The sequence below is a fragment of the Mandrillus leucophaeus genome, unplaced genomic scaffold (assembly GCF_000951045.1).
Source record: "Mandrillus leucophaeus isolate KB7577 unplaced genomic scaffold, Mleu.le_1.0 Scaffold70, whole genome shotgun sequence".
NCBI classification, from domain to species: Eukaryota; Metazoa; Chordata; class Mammalia; order Primates; family Cercopithecidae; genus Mandrillus; species Mandrillus leucophaeus.
This window is the reverse complement of record NW_012107586.1, coordinates 2763160-2779866: the sequence shown is the minus strand read 5'-3', so window position 1 is coordinate 2779866 and position 16707 is coordinate 2763160. Positions and strand designations below refer to the sequence as shown.

Here is a 16707-nt window from a genome sequence, read left to right as displayed (position 1 = left end):
TCAACTGGAAGCTCTGCTACTGTCCCTGGGGAGTGGGAAAGTGGCCCAGGGGAAACCGGGAGAAAGTTTGGCTTCCCCAAGAGCGCTCAGCACCTGTTTCCTCACGGGCGGGCGAGGCAAGTGCTTTGAACAGGTTCACAAGAGGGAGGAAAGGGCGGGTTTGTATTTTTCCTTCCTTTTCCATTTGTTGCCTGCCCTTCAGCCTCAGTAGGCTGCTCTCCAGCCTCCCTGCCCATTCCCTGTCCCTCATGGTGTGTCTGTCCTTCTGTGTGTTGTGTTTTCTTCATGTCTCAGTTCAGCTCCAGCTCTCCGTCTGGCCTTCTCACTGATCTTGCTTAAATTCCAACCCCTGGGATTAGGACCCCTCCTCTCAGACATAGAATTTCTGCCCAGCTTCAGGCCCTGCCAGCCAAACACATTTCCCAGCCTGCGCCCGGGCCAGCCAGGGCAAAGTGGCTTAATCTTCAACCATGTTTTCATCTTACTCAACAGATGTTGCCCAAGGCCTTGGGTAGAAGGGACCTAGGGTCACCACCCTCCTGTGGGGCACTGGTGGGGCAGGATGGAGAGGCGAGGGGGCTTGTTTGCCACAGACACTCCTGATCCTTGGAAAGAGCTGAAGCAGCTTTTCTCAACTTCTGAAAAATAAGAGTCAAAGGAATTTTTCAAGGGTGATCGCCAAATGGGTTGGCCACCAAGGTCGGCGGATGTCAGGTCTTCTGTGGGCAGGAGAGCTGGACTGGGGGTGGAATGGTGTGCACATTGCTTCTCCTCGCCCAGGCAGGACATTCCAGTGACTTGGAATGTCACTGTAGAATGACTTGGAGGTCTGTAGGTCGGGGTGGGGGGTCTGGAGGGGAGGAGGTGAATGGGGAATAGAAATTGCCCAGTAGGAAATCATGCTTGGATTGAAGAGGGACACCATGGGAGTCCGAGGAGGCTGGTTTCACTCATAATAGTGATAATAGCAACAGTGAGAAATTAACCCTTTACTGGAACTTCATATCTGCCGAGCTTTGTTCTAAACACTTTACAAAAATAAACTGATTTAATCCTGATGACAGTGCAATGAGGGAGGTGCTGTGATGATCCCAATGTCACAGATGAAGAACTGAAGCTGAAGGCCACAGAGCTATTAAAAGAGGGAGCTGGGATTCTGACACGGTGGTCTGGCACCAGAGTTCACCCTCCTAAGCACAAATAATGACTGATATCACTGTCACTTGCATAGCCCTTGCCATTTTCAAAGCCCTTTCCATGACGTGGGACCATTGGGACCCCACAGTGACTTGTGTGGAAGCCTGGCAGGCCCGAGCCCATCCTGGGAAGACAGGAACAAACTGTGCATGGAGCAAACCGGGTGCCTTGTTCATGGTCACATAGCTCGCAGTGGCAGGGCTGGGTCAGGAGTGGATTCTTGGTCTGCTTTTCTCCCTAGGCTGCCCTCGGTGCTTGCTCCTGGTGTAAGTATGCGATGTTGCTGGGTGATGGACTTCTCCTGGGCCCCTCTTTCTAAACAGCTAGCTTCTCTATTTGCCAGTAGGCTTGGGATGTGGGGGAGGGTCTGTCCATCCATGTAACCATCCAGCCATCTTGCCAATACATATCTCTTGAGCACCTACCCCCTGGGCTTAGGACCCCTCAGTGCTAGGCACTGTTCTATGTGCTGGGGCTTCAGGATTCCTTTCTGCCACAGGTGTCAGTGCTTCTCGAAGACAGATGGGCATGGAGTAGACCTGGAGCCACAGGGTGGAGAGGACTGTAGACGCTGTCTAGTCCCATCCTGTTCTTTTGCAGATAAGGAAACAGGCCCTGATCTTCTTAAGTGACTTTCTGAAGGTCTCCCAGTGTCAGATCTGAGGTTAGAAGGCACTGTGCTGCCTCACGGAAGCAGAGAAGGGTGTGATGTCAATTGAAAGCAGAGAAAGAGAGTGGAGCACTCAGCTTCAGTGTGCGGGCTTGCTCCCTCAAGGGTGATGTACAGTCACTTCAGTCAGCCTGAACTCTGACCTGATGCATTTCATCCCAAGACACTGAGCAGGCCACGGGTGGCCATCCTTGGGAAATCCTGAAAAAATGGCTGATTTTCAAAGGGGAGGTGCAAGCTCTGAGCATTGCATTCCCAAGAGGATGCTGAGCATGGGGAGGGAGGTTGAAAACCCCAACTTGAGCAACCCCTAGGGCTGCTTAGCCTAGAGAGACAAGACATGGAATGGGTGCAGAATGGGAGTGAGAATATGTTGAAAGGCAAATAAACTCATTTTCCATTGTTCTGCAAAGTAGAACTTGGTAGGTTAAGGTCATCAGAAAGAGGAGGAAACTCAGTCTCCTCATTTGCCAAAAGGAGTTCAAAGTGCTTCTTAAAGAACAGCATTTAGGCCGGGCATGGTGGCTCACGCCGATAATCCCAGCACTTTGGGATGCTGAGGCGGGTGGATCACAAGTTCAAGAGATCGAGACCATCCTGGCCAACATGGTGAAACCCCATCTCTACTAAAACTACAAAAATTAGCTGGGCGTGGTGGCTCGCACCTGTAGTCATAGCTACTCGGGAGGCTGAGGCAGAGGTTGCAGTGAGCTGAGATCGCACCACTGCACTCCATTCTGGCAACAGAGCGAGACTCCGTCTCAAAACAAAAGCAAAAACAAAACAAACAAAAAGCACAAAACATTCTCACTGATACTTATCAGGTATAAGGCACCATGCTGATGGAAGATCCCCTCCTCAGGGAGCTGCCTGGGTAGAAGTCCTCACGCTCACTGAGGTCCTGCCATTTGACTGGGTTACGAAGTGACAAGATACACAAAGGCCAAGGCATCCCTGAATGTGCTGAACACCTCCCCTGTAACCCCTGCTTTGAAAAGTCCAAGTAGGGTGAAGGGTCCTGACCTTGGGGAACCCTCTGTTCAGTGGGAGAGAGAGAACTACACTATGGAAATAGTGCCTGACTCTGGGGTTTTGACGAGAGGTGGTTGCCTTGGTGTTCAGGAGAGGAAGTGATTTGCTTGATTTGCTCGTGCTGTGGTGGTTGGAGAAACCTGCCTTCTGTTCAAGCCTAGTTTAAGTCTGGAACAAATAGAAGAGAGGAGGGAAGGAGGGAGGGCATTTTGGAAGGTAGCAGGGCTGAAACAGAGAGGGCGTAGGACCTGGATACCAATTGCTGAGTCTGAAAGAGGGCCAGGCAATCTAGTATAAATGTTTTGGGCAAGTCTGTCTTGCTAGGGGGAAGAGAGAACCGGGCAATCTTGTATCACCGGGGCCCAAACAACCCTTGGTGGCCCTGCCTGGGACTGGTGGTGGGAGCAGTGTGGGTGCAGGAATGGGGGCAGGGACGAGCGTGATAGGCCTGGTGGGACTGAGCAGCTGTGACCAGAGGCTGCACGCTGGAGAAGAGAGAGTAAGCAGTGGAGTGGCTGGAGGGAGAAGGGGCCAGATATTGGAGGAGTCCACAAACCACACTGGGGAATTTGAACTTGACGTGCTAAGCATTAAGGGCTATCCTGAGTCCCCGAGTGGGGAAGTGACCCAAAGCAGAGTGTTAGAACTGGGAGTTTGCTGCCAGTTTCAGGGTGGCTTGGCAGGGAGGGACTGTCGGGGAGGGCAGGGCTGGCATAGATGCTCAGTGTGGCTCCAAGGCTATAGGCAAGGGTGGCTGGAGGGGTGTGGAGGAAGGGCATAGGCTTCCAGTGCCTGGTCAAGTCGGGGAGGAAAGCCATAACCAGTGAAGGACATGACAAGAAACAGTACAAAATATTCCAACCTGTGCAAGCTGGCTGCAGTGGGGGTGTCCACCATTGCACAGCCTCAGCCAGGATTTGGGTGTTGGGCCCCTCGAGGTGAATTAGGAGAAGGGGTTGAGGACAGGCGTGATCTGGCCAGATCCTTCGCCTGTGGAGAAATCAGACATAACTTTCCCCTTAATCACATGGAGCCTATTCTTTTTCCTCTGGTGGCCTGGGCCTGCTGGGAGACGATGGGGCCCCTGGAGCAACTGAGCAGATACACTTCAGGGTTGCAGGCTCCACTGCCAGCGTCCTCTGCCAGCCCTGTCTGCTCAGCACTCTTTCTCCAGCCCTTACCCATTGGCTCCCACTTTCTCAAGACTGAGGGAGGGGAGAGCACAGGGCTCTGGGAGGTGCAGACCTCAGAGGTCTCAGACTCAGAGGCGCAGACCTGATCTCACATTGAGCAGCCACCCTCCCTGGAAACTCCGTCTCCTCATTTGCAGAAAGGTGTTCAAAGTACTCCTTCTAGAGCCCTTGCTTGTGACAGTGAAGGGAGGTGATGCCTTGGGAGGCACGGGGCATGGAGAAAGAGCTGTCTCCCTCTGCTGCCTTCCACCACTGCCTTGGTTTTGTAATTATGCTGTTGATAAAGGGCTCTCATAGGTCTGTATGTGGGGATGATTAAATGGGGCCACGCCTCTAACGTGCCATCTCAGAGGCTGCCATTCTCCAAGTGCCCCATGAAGGCTGTTTCCCTGCCCTTCCCTTCTGTTTTTAGCCCCTTCCCTGCATTTGCTTATGCTTCTATTTTTGAAATAAGTGAGCCTGGAATAACTTTCTCTGGGTCCTGGGTCTGAGGCCATTCCAGCCCTCGCTAGCCCTCCCTGCCGGCTCCCAGTTCCTTCCCCTCTTGATAGGCAGTGCGCCGTGACCTCACGGTTCATTGCCGTGGCAGTAGATGTGATGTCATGGGGTGGTCTTTTTGGCCCCCAGACCGCCCAGATTCCAGGCCTCCCAGGGGGCCAGAGTTGGGAGAGTTGGAGGGTGGAAAGGGGCAGGGTGTAAGGAATTTCTGGACGGAATGTTCCTCCGGAGGCTGAGCCCGCATTCTGCACACCCTCCTCCCCAGTCCCCTTCCCCTCATCCCTGGGCTCAGGCTTGGGAACCTCCCCCATCCTGTTGTTTCCTTCCTCCAAAACAGCAGCACAGATATATTTTTCCCAGCCCACCCTCCTTGCAGGCCACTGACGTGTCCTCCTGTGTGAGCCTCCAGGCAGTCATGGCAGCCACCCCCCAACCTTCCAGCACAAAGGCCCCTCCTGGCCCCTCCTCGCCCCTCCTCAGGCCCATGCAGTGGGGGAGGGTAAAGGCATGTGTGGAGAAGGCATGTATGTCTTTTTTTGGAAAAAAATTGAGGAAAGGATGTGGAGCTTCCCTTATCCACCCTGTGGTTCCCGAACCCTCGAATTCAGGAAGTTTTCTCTGTTGTCTGATCTCCGTCTTTCCTACTGCAGCCCGGTTCCTATTCTTTCTGTGGAAGTGTGGTTAAGAAGTGTCTTCCTACTGAGGACCTGGACAGAAGACCTGCTACAACTAGCCTTCACTTCTCAGAAAGCTTGTTCCCCACAGGAAGGCAGTTATCAGAGGAACTGCCTGGAGATCATTGCCAGGGAGAGGGGAGATAGCATGATGGGGAGGTGAGGAGCAAGGTTCAAACAGCAGCTCTCCTACTGACTGGCTGTGGAAACTTGGGCAAGTCACTGCATCTCCTAGGCGCTCAGTTTCCTAAACTGTACTGTGTGGTAATGCTCACCTCCCAGGGTGGTTTTGAGGACTGGTGATCGGGAAAGCAAAGAGCCCAGCACTATGTTCCGGGCATTGCCAGCCCTGAAAGAATAGTTGTAGTTCTTGCACTAAGTTTATGAAAAGGCATCTCAGGGCCAGGGCTAGGATGACGGCCAGGCAAGTGAGGCCTCTATGGTGTAAGATCTGAAGAGTCATCACTCTCAGGATTATGCAAGTGCACTCGCAGGACCTGAGAGTGAGAGGGATGCCTTCTTAAATGTTGTGCCCCAAGGGCTTCGCCCTAGTCCCTACCTTGCTGTGCTCTAACTGCTGGCTTTGGGACTCTAGAGCAGAGGGGCCCGCTAAGAGCAGGGCTTGCTTTTCAGGTAGCAACCTGTTACCTGCTCCTAAACTGGATTCTGAGTTGTCCCTCCTGGAGGTAAGGGGGACTCTGGAAGACCCTTGGTGGGACAGTGAGTCAGCTGCTCTCACTTTGGAAAGCCTGGAGACCTTAAGCTCCAGGCTTTGTCCTGGGACTGGGCAGTGGGTGGGGTCAGACCTAGGGGTCTGTCTGTGTTTGGGCTCCACCCACTTTATCCCTCTGCAGCTGACTTGAGGAGGAAGGAGAAGAAGAGCCCGCAGGGAGGTACCAGCTAACCCTGCCAGCAGGATGGCTGGGGCCAAGGGTGAGGGCAGTGAGATGAGCCTGGAAGTGGGCTTTACAAACCTGGGAACCAGCTCCAGTCATGCCACGAACCTCACCATGAAAGGCTCGACAGATCAGACCTCCCTGGACTTCAATTTCCCCATGTGTGGAACAGGGGGATGGAGGAGATGATGTCTTAAGTCCCTCTCAGAGCCCATGTCCCTAGGAGTGGCATGCAAGGATGGTGTGTGTGTGTGTGTGTGTGTGTGTGTGTGTGTGGTAGCTGTAGAAACATCCTGGCCAGGAATGGGGTGAAGACGAAGGTCAGGGGCTTCAGTTCCAGAGGGTCCCAGGAGTGTGAGCTGGACTCACTAGGCAGTGTCAATGGTAGGGCTTCCCACCGGCTCTGGTCTCCCTGCAGGGCATGGAGCAGTGGCAGCCTCAGGGGATCCTGCCCTCCTGTTACCAGTCCCATGCCTTTTTCCTTCCCAGTAGCCCCAAGGCTGGCAGTGGTTGGGAAACAGAGAAATAGGACTTGAATCCTGGGAGAGTTGGGTTGGAGGGCAAAGGAGGGGTGGGCAGCATGCATACTGGCTGTGTTTGCAAACACTGCAGGACAACTCGGGTGTTTAGATGGTGTGGGGAGTGGGGGTTTGGAAATTTTTAGCTCCTCAGAAAGCATCTCAACCAGTAAGCTGAAGGCATCTGATCTCTGGCAAGCGTCGCCATGTGGCTGCCCTCCAGCTGGCATGGGGAAGGGGTGGGGGCAAAGGGGATGGTGCTCAGATGATCACTGGCAGGAGGAGAAAGTTTCTCTTGCACTGCTGAGGCCTGTGGTTTCTAATATTGACTTCAGCTCCCTTGTCTGCACCATGCCAGACCCAGGAGGGGTGGGGCAGGAGGGTCACAGTGAGGCAGGGTGGGCTGGAGAGGGCCTGGGCCTCAGGGATATGAAGTGCTGCCCCAAGGATAGAGATGATAAATAATAGTGATAGCTGACAAGTATTGAGAGCTTCCTAGCGTCTTGTACACTTCTAAGTGCTTTATGTGCTTTATTGCATTTGATCCCCAAAACATAACCCTGTGTGGGCCTGTTGAGGAGCAGGAAGGACAAGGTGACCCGCTTAAGGTTGCATAGTTAGGTAGCAGCCGAGAGAATTAGCATGTGGACCCCAGCAGTCTGCTGCCAAGGTCTTTTAGGGAGCAGTAGGTCCAAATCCTGCCACCTGCTCCCAAGCTGATTTTGAGTTGGAGTTGTCCTGCCTGGTGGCAAGGGAGCTGTTAGCTCGGGCTGGTTGTTCTCGGAGAAGCATCTGGGACCTGTGTTGCCTGGAAACCTGGTAGAAATGCACGTCCTTGGGTCCCACCCTAGGTCTAACTGTGTATATGTGGGGTGGCCCAGGCACCTGTGTATCAACAGCCCTCTAGGTGGTGCTATGCTCGTTCAAGTTTGAGACCCCTGGGCTCATGCTCTGTTGAGGGTCGAGGCCTATTAGGAGGCTTTAACCAGAGAAGGAAGAGGCTTATCTGGGCCCTGAAAGGGCCTGGGGCAGGTGTATCATCTTTAGCTTGTCCAGCCCATTCCATGTCTGTCCATTCTAGCAGGCTGGGTAGCGGACAGGTCAGGAGTGAGGGCTTTGGGTTTGTGTCTCAGTGCCGTTGTGGTCTGCCTTCCGGGAGTTCCCTTCCTTCCCACAGGAGACCAGAGCAGCTCTGAGATGAGGCAGCTGGGCTGTTCTGCCCACCCTCAGGTCTCCACATGGGAAGGACAGAGCCCCTGCAAAAGAAGGGAAAGGCTGGGGGGTGGAGAGGGCCTGGGGTGGCTAACACTGCTCTAGTGGGGGTGGGGTCCCTGGTAGAGGGGTGGGTGGGGCTGGGTTGTTGGCGGCTGAGGGGAGCACCTGGTCCTAATAAGCAGGCAGCTCCAAGAGCTCCAGCTTACCCTGAGTGGGCTAGGGGATTAGTGGGTTAGGATTAGTGCTGAGCTGAGAAAGGGCAGATCATGGCATCTTTACTCCTCCTCCAGAGCCATCCTCAGACTCCGGGTGGAGAGAAGGGGGTGTACCTAGCAGTGGGGAGGAGAGTGGAGGAGATGTGTGGGAGGGGTTTGCCCCGGTCCCCCAACCCCTGTGCCTGGACCCCATTGTCCCTTTACCATCCCCAGCTGCCTTGGCCCTGAACTGCTCAGGAAGTTTCATCCCCTGGAAAGGAGTTTTGACTTCAGCCGCCTGTCTTCCAGGCAGTAGGGGTAGACGAGTCTGGGCCATTTCCAGAGAGAGCACTGTTACCTCCGCTCAGCCCAGTCTGTTCCTCCATGCCCATCTGGGCCCACTCCTCCCTGATGCGGGAACCTTTTAGAGGGGCATTCTGTCCATTCCCCTGCCTTTGGACATGAGCAGTTCCTCCCTCAGCTCTTTGGGATGGGGTTGTAGCAGCTGCCTCTTGCGCCGAGACACACGGTCTTAAACCTGGGTCACACTCGTCCTCGCCAAGCTCTGCTTCAGAACCTTTGCAGTTGTGCTCAGGCCTTTCTGCCCAATTTGAGGGCCCCATAACCACTTTACTGAGTTGGAAACGGAGCCCTAGATTCTGGTCAGGAGGTGAACCTGGCATAAGAAGCTTCTCTTCTTGCTATGGGGAGAAATCAGACCATCTTTAGTAGGAAGCCCTTCTGTTGCTCTGAGTGAAGAAAGGAGGGTGCCAGGGTAAGGAATGGGATCAGCCAACAGGTATTTGTTGATGGCCCACTATGCATACATCCACCCTGGTAGGAGGGAGTTTCCAAATGAATTGGTCCAAATGTTGCTTTGAATCTATTTTGGATGAAGGTGGAATAAGAATCACAAATAAAACAGTAGTTGGGGAAAAAAGTCATGTGTTCCCATGATGAGATTATTCATACACTGAGGACCAGACAGGGAGGTGATTGGAGTTCAGAGGTGGGAAAGAGATCCCACTTGCTGCGGTGGCCAGGGAGGGCTAACTGGAGGAAGAGAGCCCTCCTTGTAGGAAAAAAGGGGAAGGCATTCCACGAGTAAAGACCTGGATGTGGGAACAAGCAAGAAGGGTTTAGGGGCCGGGGCTGATGGAGCAGAGCCTCTGTGCTTGGAAATGGAGGTGTGTGAGGCCCAATGGTGGGCGGCCTGAAAGCCCACTGAAGTAATGAGACTGGCTGGCTGCACTATTTCAGGCTGTTGGGATATCACTTAAAGCCCCAACATGGGGTTCAAATCCTGCCGTCTCTATTAGAGTTGATGATGTTGGCTCAGTCATTTAAGTTTCTTATCTGTAGAGTGGGGCTAAAAGGTAGCAATGGTACTCACCTCCTGGATTCTTGGGAATAAATGAGATGCTGTAGGTCATTGACCCCTCCAATTTGAGGGTCAGCAACTGTATGAACCAGAGGAGTGACGCCGGGCACTGAGCGTGGGTCTTTGGTGAAGGTTTGTAGAACTGGATGGTTCTAGCACTATTAGGATGGTTTTCTGCATGCCACACTCTTCCCCCTGTGCTTGGGGCCAACCAGATTATGCCTGAGTCTTGGGTTGGCCTCATCATCCCTGTCTCAGGGGGCATTCTGCCCATCAGGGCCACCAGCCATGGGGAGAGAGCCCATCCCTGGGATGTCTGCCCTGAGGGCTCATGCTGTTTCTCCTTCTGTCTACAGCCCATCACCACTGAGAACACACCAAAGAATGTAGTGGATACGGTGAGTGATGGCAGATGGTGGTGGGGGGAGCCGGAACAGCCTGAGCAGGAGTGAGAAGGCCAGAAGTGGAGAGTGGATTTGGGGGAGAGCGGACAGATGTGGTTGGGGAAATGCTTCCAGAATAGATTTGGGGAACTTGCGGGGAAGTAGTGGGGTGGCTGCTGACGCTGGGAGAAGGGCGTCTGACTATCCCCGTGTGTTCGGAAATGGGCTGCTAGGCAACTGGGCAGGCAGAGAGGGAGAGGCGGGGTGGGAGCTGAGAGGGAGCAGCCGGTAGTTAAATGTGGGCTTCCTTATGAAATATGCAGAATGTGAGAAAGCCAGGCAGATCTTTCCAAACAGGTCTTTCTGACCTAGCTGAGAGACGGACAGTTTCCTCCAGGCTATGTGCAAGATTGAAGGGAGGAAAGTAGGTGGGTTCCGCAGTGGGGAAACTGAGGTTAACTGCCGAGAGAGATCTCCTGGTGATGATCAGCAGGAAATCATGGGCTTGGAGATGAAGGACTTCAGTTCAAACCTTGACTCCGCCAAGGTTCTAATTATGTGACTGTGGCCAAAGCATGAGCCTGTCTATGCCTCAGTTTTCTTATCTGCAAAATGAGAATAACAGTATCTCCCACAGAAGTGGTGGTGAGTTGTAAACAAGAGGGTCTGGTTAGCTCTGGGGAGGCCTTGATATGAGCAAAGAAATGTGAAACAAACACCAAAGTTATTTCCAGGCCCCTCTGCCAACCTCCTCATCTGCCACTCCTGACGAACCCAGCAGGTGGAAGACCTGGGTGCGTTTTGATTATTTTTCTTGCCTCCCCTCTCTGACTGCCTTTTCTCTGTCTGCAGGGAGAAGGAGCCTCCCGGGGTGGAAACACACGGAAAAGCCTCGAGGACAACGTGAGTGTGGAGGGGGAGAAGAAGGATGGGGCTGGGCCCTGGTGGCCAGGGGGAATGGGGTGAAAGGTGGATAATGCCTTGTTTTGTGGGCTTCCCTTACCTCTCTGTAGAAGGAGAGGCTGGGATTGTGGGCAGGCCCGTTTCCTTACAGGCTGGGCCTTCGTCTTGGCTGCCACCTCCATCTAAGCGGGATCCAGAGCTCATCTGTCCGCGACTGCGCCAGGCCTCAGTGCTCAGGCCGGGCGGGAGGAGAGAGGGCATGCTACGGCAGGCTGGTGTGTGATGAGTGGCCATGGGGAGCAAGGGGAAATGCGCAAAACCACAGCAAGGGAAACTGAGGGCTGAGGCAGAGAAGGAGCCCTGACTCTTGGGGCCGTCTTAGTCCTTGGGGAAGTGGTAGGGCCTGCTTCCCTGGAGACAAGAGTCTTAGAAAATAGCGAGCACCACTGTGTGGCTTAGATGCTGTTGCTTCAGGAGGAGGCTGGTAGATGGGTCCACGGGTCCCCCTGGGCTCCTCCTGCCTCCCATTTTGGGGAGAGGGGAAGGGGCGGATGCCTGAAATGGAAGGATCCCGCAGAAGGGCTCAGGGGCTCTTCCAGGACGTGCTTTGAGCCTCGTTTGGGGTTGGGCTTGTCTCCACACCCCAGGGGCAGACTCCCAGCACAGTGGGGCTTTCTCCTTTCTTCCCTGCCCCTCTCTGTCAGTGCCCCCTGTGCTGGCCCCTCCATCTTCGCCCGCCCTGGGCTGCAGAGGAACAGGGAGTGGTTTTGGTGGTTGGCACAGGGGTAGATGTTGATGGCACGAGGCCCTATCATCTGACAGCTGCCTGACCCACGGTGGGGAGGGCCCTGGAGGGAGTGCTGCGGGAGCAGGAGGGGCAGCTCCTATAGGCAGCCTGACTCCTGTGGTGAGCCCACTGCCACCGCCACATTGCCCTGGGGCAGTCCTGCATGTCCAGCCCTACAAAGCGGCAGCATCCCAAGGGCCGCATGGGACCTCTCCAGGTGGAGCAGGGAGCATGCCTCTTAAATTAGTGGGGAAGGCTCTGCTCAAGGTATGCGTGAGTTCCTCTGGGCATGGGGTACTCGTACTGGGGAGGGGCCCTTGTCCCTGTTTGTGATGTTTCTGGGGCTGGGGTGCAGGGGGAACCTAATCTTTTGTGTGTACCTACTACCAAGGATGTACAAGCTTCATGTACTCAAAATATATCATACGTGCTCAATAACTGTGAGCCATTCTTATTACTGTTATTTTGACTAAGGGCTGGGAGCTCTGTTGGCTGTTTTGAGATCCTCCCGATACCCCTGTATGGCAGAGCCTATGAGTCCACTTTACAGATGAGGAAACAGAGGCTTGGCATTGCTGAATGATTCGGTGAATGCCACTCCATCCCTTCCTGGGACTGCTGCTGGGGTCTGGTGTTATCCCGAACTCCTAACCTTTGGCAAGGGGACAGGGTGATGGTGTGTGAACCAAGCCTTCTAGCCAATGGTCTGGGCACACTCAGGAGCCAAATCCTAGAGCTGCTGTCCCCACATTCCCAGCCTGGGCCAGATGGATCCCGTCAACTAGCGTTACAGCAAGAGAGAGTGAAGTTGGACATCACGAAGAACTTTTGATTGCAAGAGTGTGCACGACCTTGGTCCTAGGGAAGAAAGAGGTGGCCGTTTATTTGTGACTGAGGCTCTTTGACTTTTTTAAGAAGAAAGTATTGGTGATCTGGAATGGATGTGTCTGTGCCTGTGTGTCAAGATGGGTAAGTGTGCTGTCTTGTCTGGATATGGGAGGAGGGACAAGATGAGCTTTGGAAGGGTAAGCAAGTGAGCAGTTAGCAGAACGGCCTGTGTACTGCAAAAGAGGAGAGAAAACCTAAATTTTAAGGCTCCTGTCACCTGTCTCAGGTTGGGTTGGCCCCAGGGTCATTGAGCCAATCCCCTGCCCAGCCATGGGACTCTCCAGCAGTGTACCCTAGGGGAGGAGGACCTGGGCCTGCTGCTGTGATAATGTGGCTGTTTGTCAAGCTGCGTTGCTGTCTCTGGCTCACGGCCCAGGACTCACAGGCAGGAATGGCTGTTTTCCTCCTGCCGAGTTGGTGTGTAGTGGAGTTTGTGGACAGTGTGCTGTGTCGCACTTTGTTTTGGAAAAATCCAGGCTAGTGGGCAGGAAGGAGAGGGGAAGGGGTGTGGCTGAAGGGGGTGCTATGTGGGGGTTGGCCACAGCCCCCAGAGGAGATGTAGGAATGGGGCCGGGCCCCTGACGTAGGTCAGTCACCAATCTCTGGCTGCCTGACAAGGCCCCTGGTGTTCACTTACAGACCTTCCTCCCAACTGTGCCCCTCTGGGGACCTGGGCTCAGGAAATGGCTTTTCTTTTGGTCCTGAGCTGTTGTGTTTGGTCTGTGGACCTCAAAGGAAGGCAGGGCTCTTCCCACAGAGGCATTGCTTCAAACCAACCCCACCCAAGGCTGGGGGTTCCTGCTCCTTGCCTCATGATGGGGAAGAAGGCGGCAGATAACAGAACCTGGGGTCATAGACCTTGAGCGACCCAGTAGTGTCTGAGTGGTGATCAGCTCTTGCCTGCAGTGAGGACCAAGGCAAAAAGAGTTGGCTGAATCTGCAGCAGGAAGGATGGGGGTTAGATACCAGGAGGAACTTCCTGACAGTGAGCAAAGTAAGACACTATGTCCGGGAGGCTGTGGAGTCTCCTTTCATGGTGCCCTTTCAGCAAAGGAAGGACAGTGTTTTGGAGGTGAGGATGGGGAGAGTTCTGTTTGGTGTTTAGAGAGTTGGATGAAAAGTTCTATAATTGATCTATGTCTTGAGAGGAGGTAGGAAGAAGTTCAAAGCCATGTGGGTAAAGTGCTTTGTGATCCCCAGAGAGGAGAAGAATAGGATTACAGGCAGGCAGAGAACTTATTTTTCTTTTTAAAACAGTTTGTAAAGTCCTGTAGTCGTTTGCCCTAGGGGCTCTATGCAGAGTAGGCAGAAGATTATGTGAGCGCTGTACGGGGCCCATTTTACAGATGGGTAAATGAGACGGAACCTCTCCTCCTCCCGCTGGGTCTGTTGATGAGTATCATGGTCCGTAAAATACAAGCTCTCTGAGGTCAGGGACTTCACTTCCTTTGTCCCCTGGTGTCTGGAGCATGGCCGGGCACACAGCTGGTGGCACTCGGTGGATGTTTGCTGAATGAGAGAGTGAGCATGAAGATTGGAGGCTCAGGGATGACCGGATGCCTTGACTTACTCCCACCGTGCTTGTAAAGAGCTACACGATGAGGCATGCTTCCAAAGGCGCCATCGCTAGCCTCGTGTGAGGTCACCTGTGTTTCTGGAGCACTAGGGTGTGTTTGCTGACATGCCGCACCCCCCCGCCCCAGCCCATTTGTTGTTCTCTGAGTTCTGTCTGTGTGCACCGACACTCAGACGTGTCACCGTGCATGTCTGCTCTCTCTCTGCCAGCAAGGGTCACGTGCCCCCAAACTTTGCAGAAAACAGGAAGCCCCGTCAGTGAGAGGGCAGCCCAGTGATTCATCAGGGGATGACAGTCCCAGCTGTTCGTCCCCCATCCTCCGCAGTGGGGTCACTGTCCAGGGTGGCTTCCTCCCCCTGCCCTCCTCTCCCCCCCGCCCGGTGGAGCAGAGCAGGCTTGGACTTTGCCTTATCACCTCTGGAGGCGGCCTGGCCAGACTCTGTTTGGGCCAAGTTTTTATTTATCTTCGCTGGCTTTTTTTGGGGTGGGGAGGCTGAGGAATGTGGAGTGTTGTAACGTTTGGAAGAGGGTGGTGGGGAAACGGGAGCCAGGTCTGCTGCCCTGCTCGTCCTGCTTACCCCTGCACCTTTGCAGGCTCCCAGCTCCCCTTGGTTCCCCAGTTCCCCCTGCCAAGCCCATCTCAATATGGCCCATTGTCTTTCTCCAGCTCCCTGGGTCTGGTCCCATGCTCCCGGCCACACCTCACGTCTTGGCTACCGTTGTGGCTTCCAGTTGTTCAAAGCAGCTGTGGTGCCTTCCTCCAAAAGTGGCTACGGATCAGCAACAGATGAAACCCAAGGGGCTATTTATAGCAGGGTGGCCCTGGGGCCTGGAGCAGGGCCTAGGGCCTGGGGAGATTCAGGGACTCCTCATTAGGGACCAGTGGAATGGAGATGGATGAAGTGTTGGGTTTCTGTGTTCCACTGAGCGGGTAGTTTTGGAACAGCCTGGTTTGGGTCTTGAAAACCAAACACAATCACTCCTTGACTCCCAGCTCCACCCTTCTCTAATCCCCCCACCCCCAAGCTTGACTCATGCAAACTGGAGTCCTCAGGGCCAGAAGAGCTGTGAGACTTAGAAACTTCCCCCCGATAGCCGCACTTGGCTCTTCCTTCCTTCACTGCTGCGGGGCTGCTCATTGGTCCGAGGCAGCTGGGACAGAGCGGACTCTGGGCAGAGCCTTCTTCCCGAAGGCTGGATGGAGGGTCCCCCTCTTAGCAGAGCTGCTCTAACATGGGGCTCAGCTGGGAGCTGGGCCTCGGAGCCCACCTATCCTGCCTCGTAGGCACTGCAGAGCCAGGAGAGGGGTGCAGGGTCTCCTCTTCTTGGAGACCCCATGGTCAAGCCCCGGGTTGGAGTGTGAATCCTGCCTGGCCATCAACTTCCTAGGGACTTGAGGGTAAGTTATTCTGTGCCTCAGTTTCTTCCTTTCTTGGCAGATTGTGGTCCTGTCTCCTCGAAGAAGAGGCTGCAAGTTGGTGGGAGGAAAAGGCCATTTTCCGAGAGGCACATGGGTGTTTGGATGGTGTCAATGGGCTCAGGAGGTCTGAGAATCTAGAAGCGGGGCATCCCGATTCTGCATCCTATGAGGTGGCTGGAAGGATGGGTAGAGGCGATGCAGGGTGTTGATTTTCTATAGAGGTGAATGTTTGGTTGTAACTACCCTTTTCATTTTTCTTGATACAAAAGTAATGACAGAAACAACAGCTGTCATCTGGCGAATGCCAGGCATGATGCGAAGTGCCTTATATGCATAACTCCTTTGGATTCTCACCGCCAGCCTGAAGGTTGTCCCATTTTACATGTGACATTACAGGAAGCTCAGAGGGGTTACATTACAACTGGCAAGGCTGCCCAGCAGGATCCTGGAATCCAAACTCCATGGTCTGTGGGCCTCTGACCCTGTGCTTTCACACCTGCCATACCATCCTGCTGCCCTGGGATGGATTGGGCCCATTTGCTTAAGTTCGTACCACTCGACAGCTGTGAAAAGGGGAGTGGGTGAGATGGCTACTGTCTGCCACAGACAGTGGGGAGTGGGCCCTCAGGAGCATGGCTCACTGCCTTAGGCCTCGTCTTGGTTCCTGCATGCTCCACCTGGCTGTTCTGGTCTCTAAACTCAAGTGAATGACTTGACGTCACTACTTTCAAGCAGAGAAGTGTGGGGTGACGGTAGCAGGACAGAGGGGCGCCATTACTCTCATCGCTCCTGTTTCTTTCGTGGTGGCAGTCGTATTCTCCTCTTGGGGTTTCTCTTGTGTGGGTGAGTGAATCAAAGTGAAATGTGTTCCCACTGAGTCCGTAACTGTTGAGTGTGCCCTCAGTGTGGATGGCACCAGCCCGGTGGGGTGCAGTCCTCAGCATTTGGGATTTCTTCCTTTCGTCCCTCTGGGGCTTGCACACAGGCAGGCATGCTCACGTGGAATCAGTGTTGATGGCTTTGGCTTCGGCGGGCTGTGTTTTTGCAGGGGTTAGGGTGGCAGGGTCGGAATGTTGGCAGGGAAAGGAGAAGAGGATCGTGTTTGCTCCTGTGGACAGCTCTCTGGTGTGCTCCTCCCGTCATCCTGCCCACCCCTGCATAATGCCGCTTCTCTTCTCTCCTTCTCAGGGCTCCGCCAGGGTCACCCCGAGTGTCCAGCCCCACCTCCAGCCCATCAGGTATGCCTGGCCCATGGGGGCAGGGGGCGGGAGTGCAAGCAGGG

General features: G+C 54.3%; 1 protein-coding gene across 2 annotated transcripts in view; it reads left to right on the top strand.

Moving 5' to 3' along the window:
- The window catches only part of TNS1 (tensin 1), a 203906-nt gene that overhangs the window by 86809 nt on the left and 100390 nt on the right, over nt 1–16707 (top strand). For both annotated transcript variants that reach the window (XM_011964571.1, XM_011964572.1), the window contains 3 exons: nt 9825–9866; nt 10704–10754; nt 16614–16663. In XM_011964571.1, the coding sequence (XP_011819961.1) occupies nt 9825–9866; nt 10704–10754; nt 16614–16663 (143 nt within the window). The remainder of the gene's footprint in view (nt 1–9824; nt 9867–10703; nt 10755–16613; nt 16664–16707) is intronic.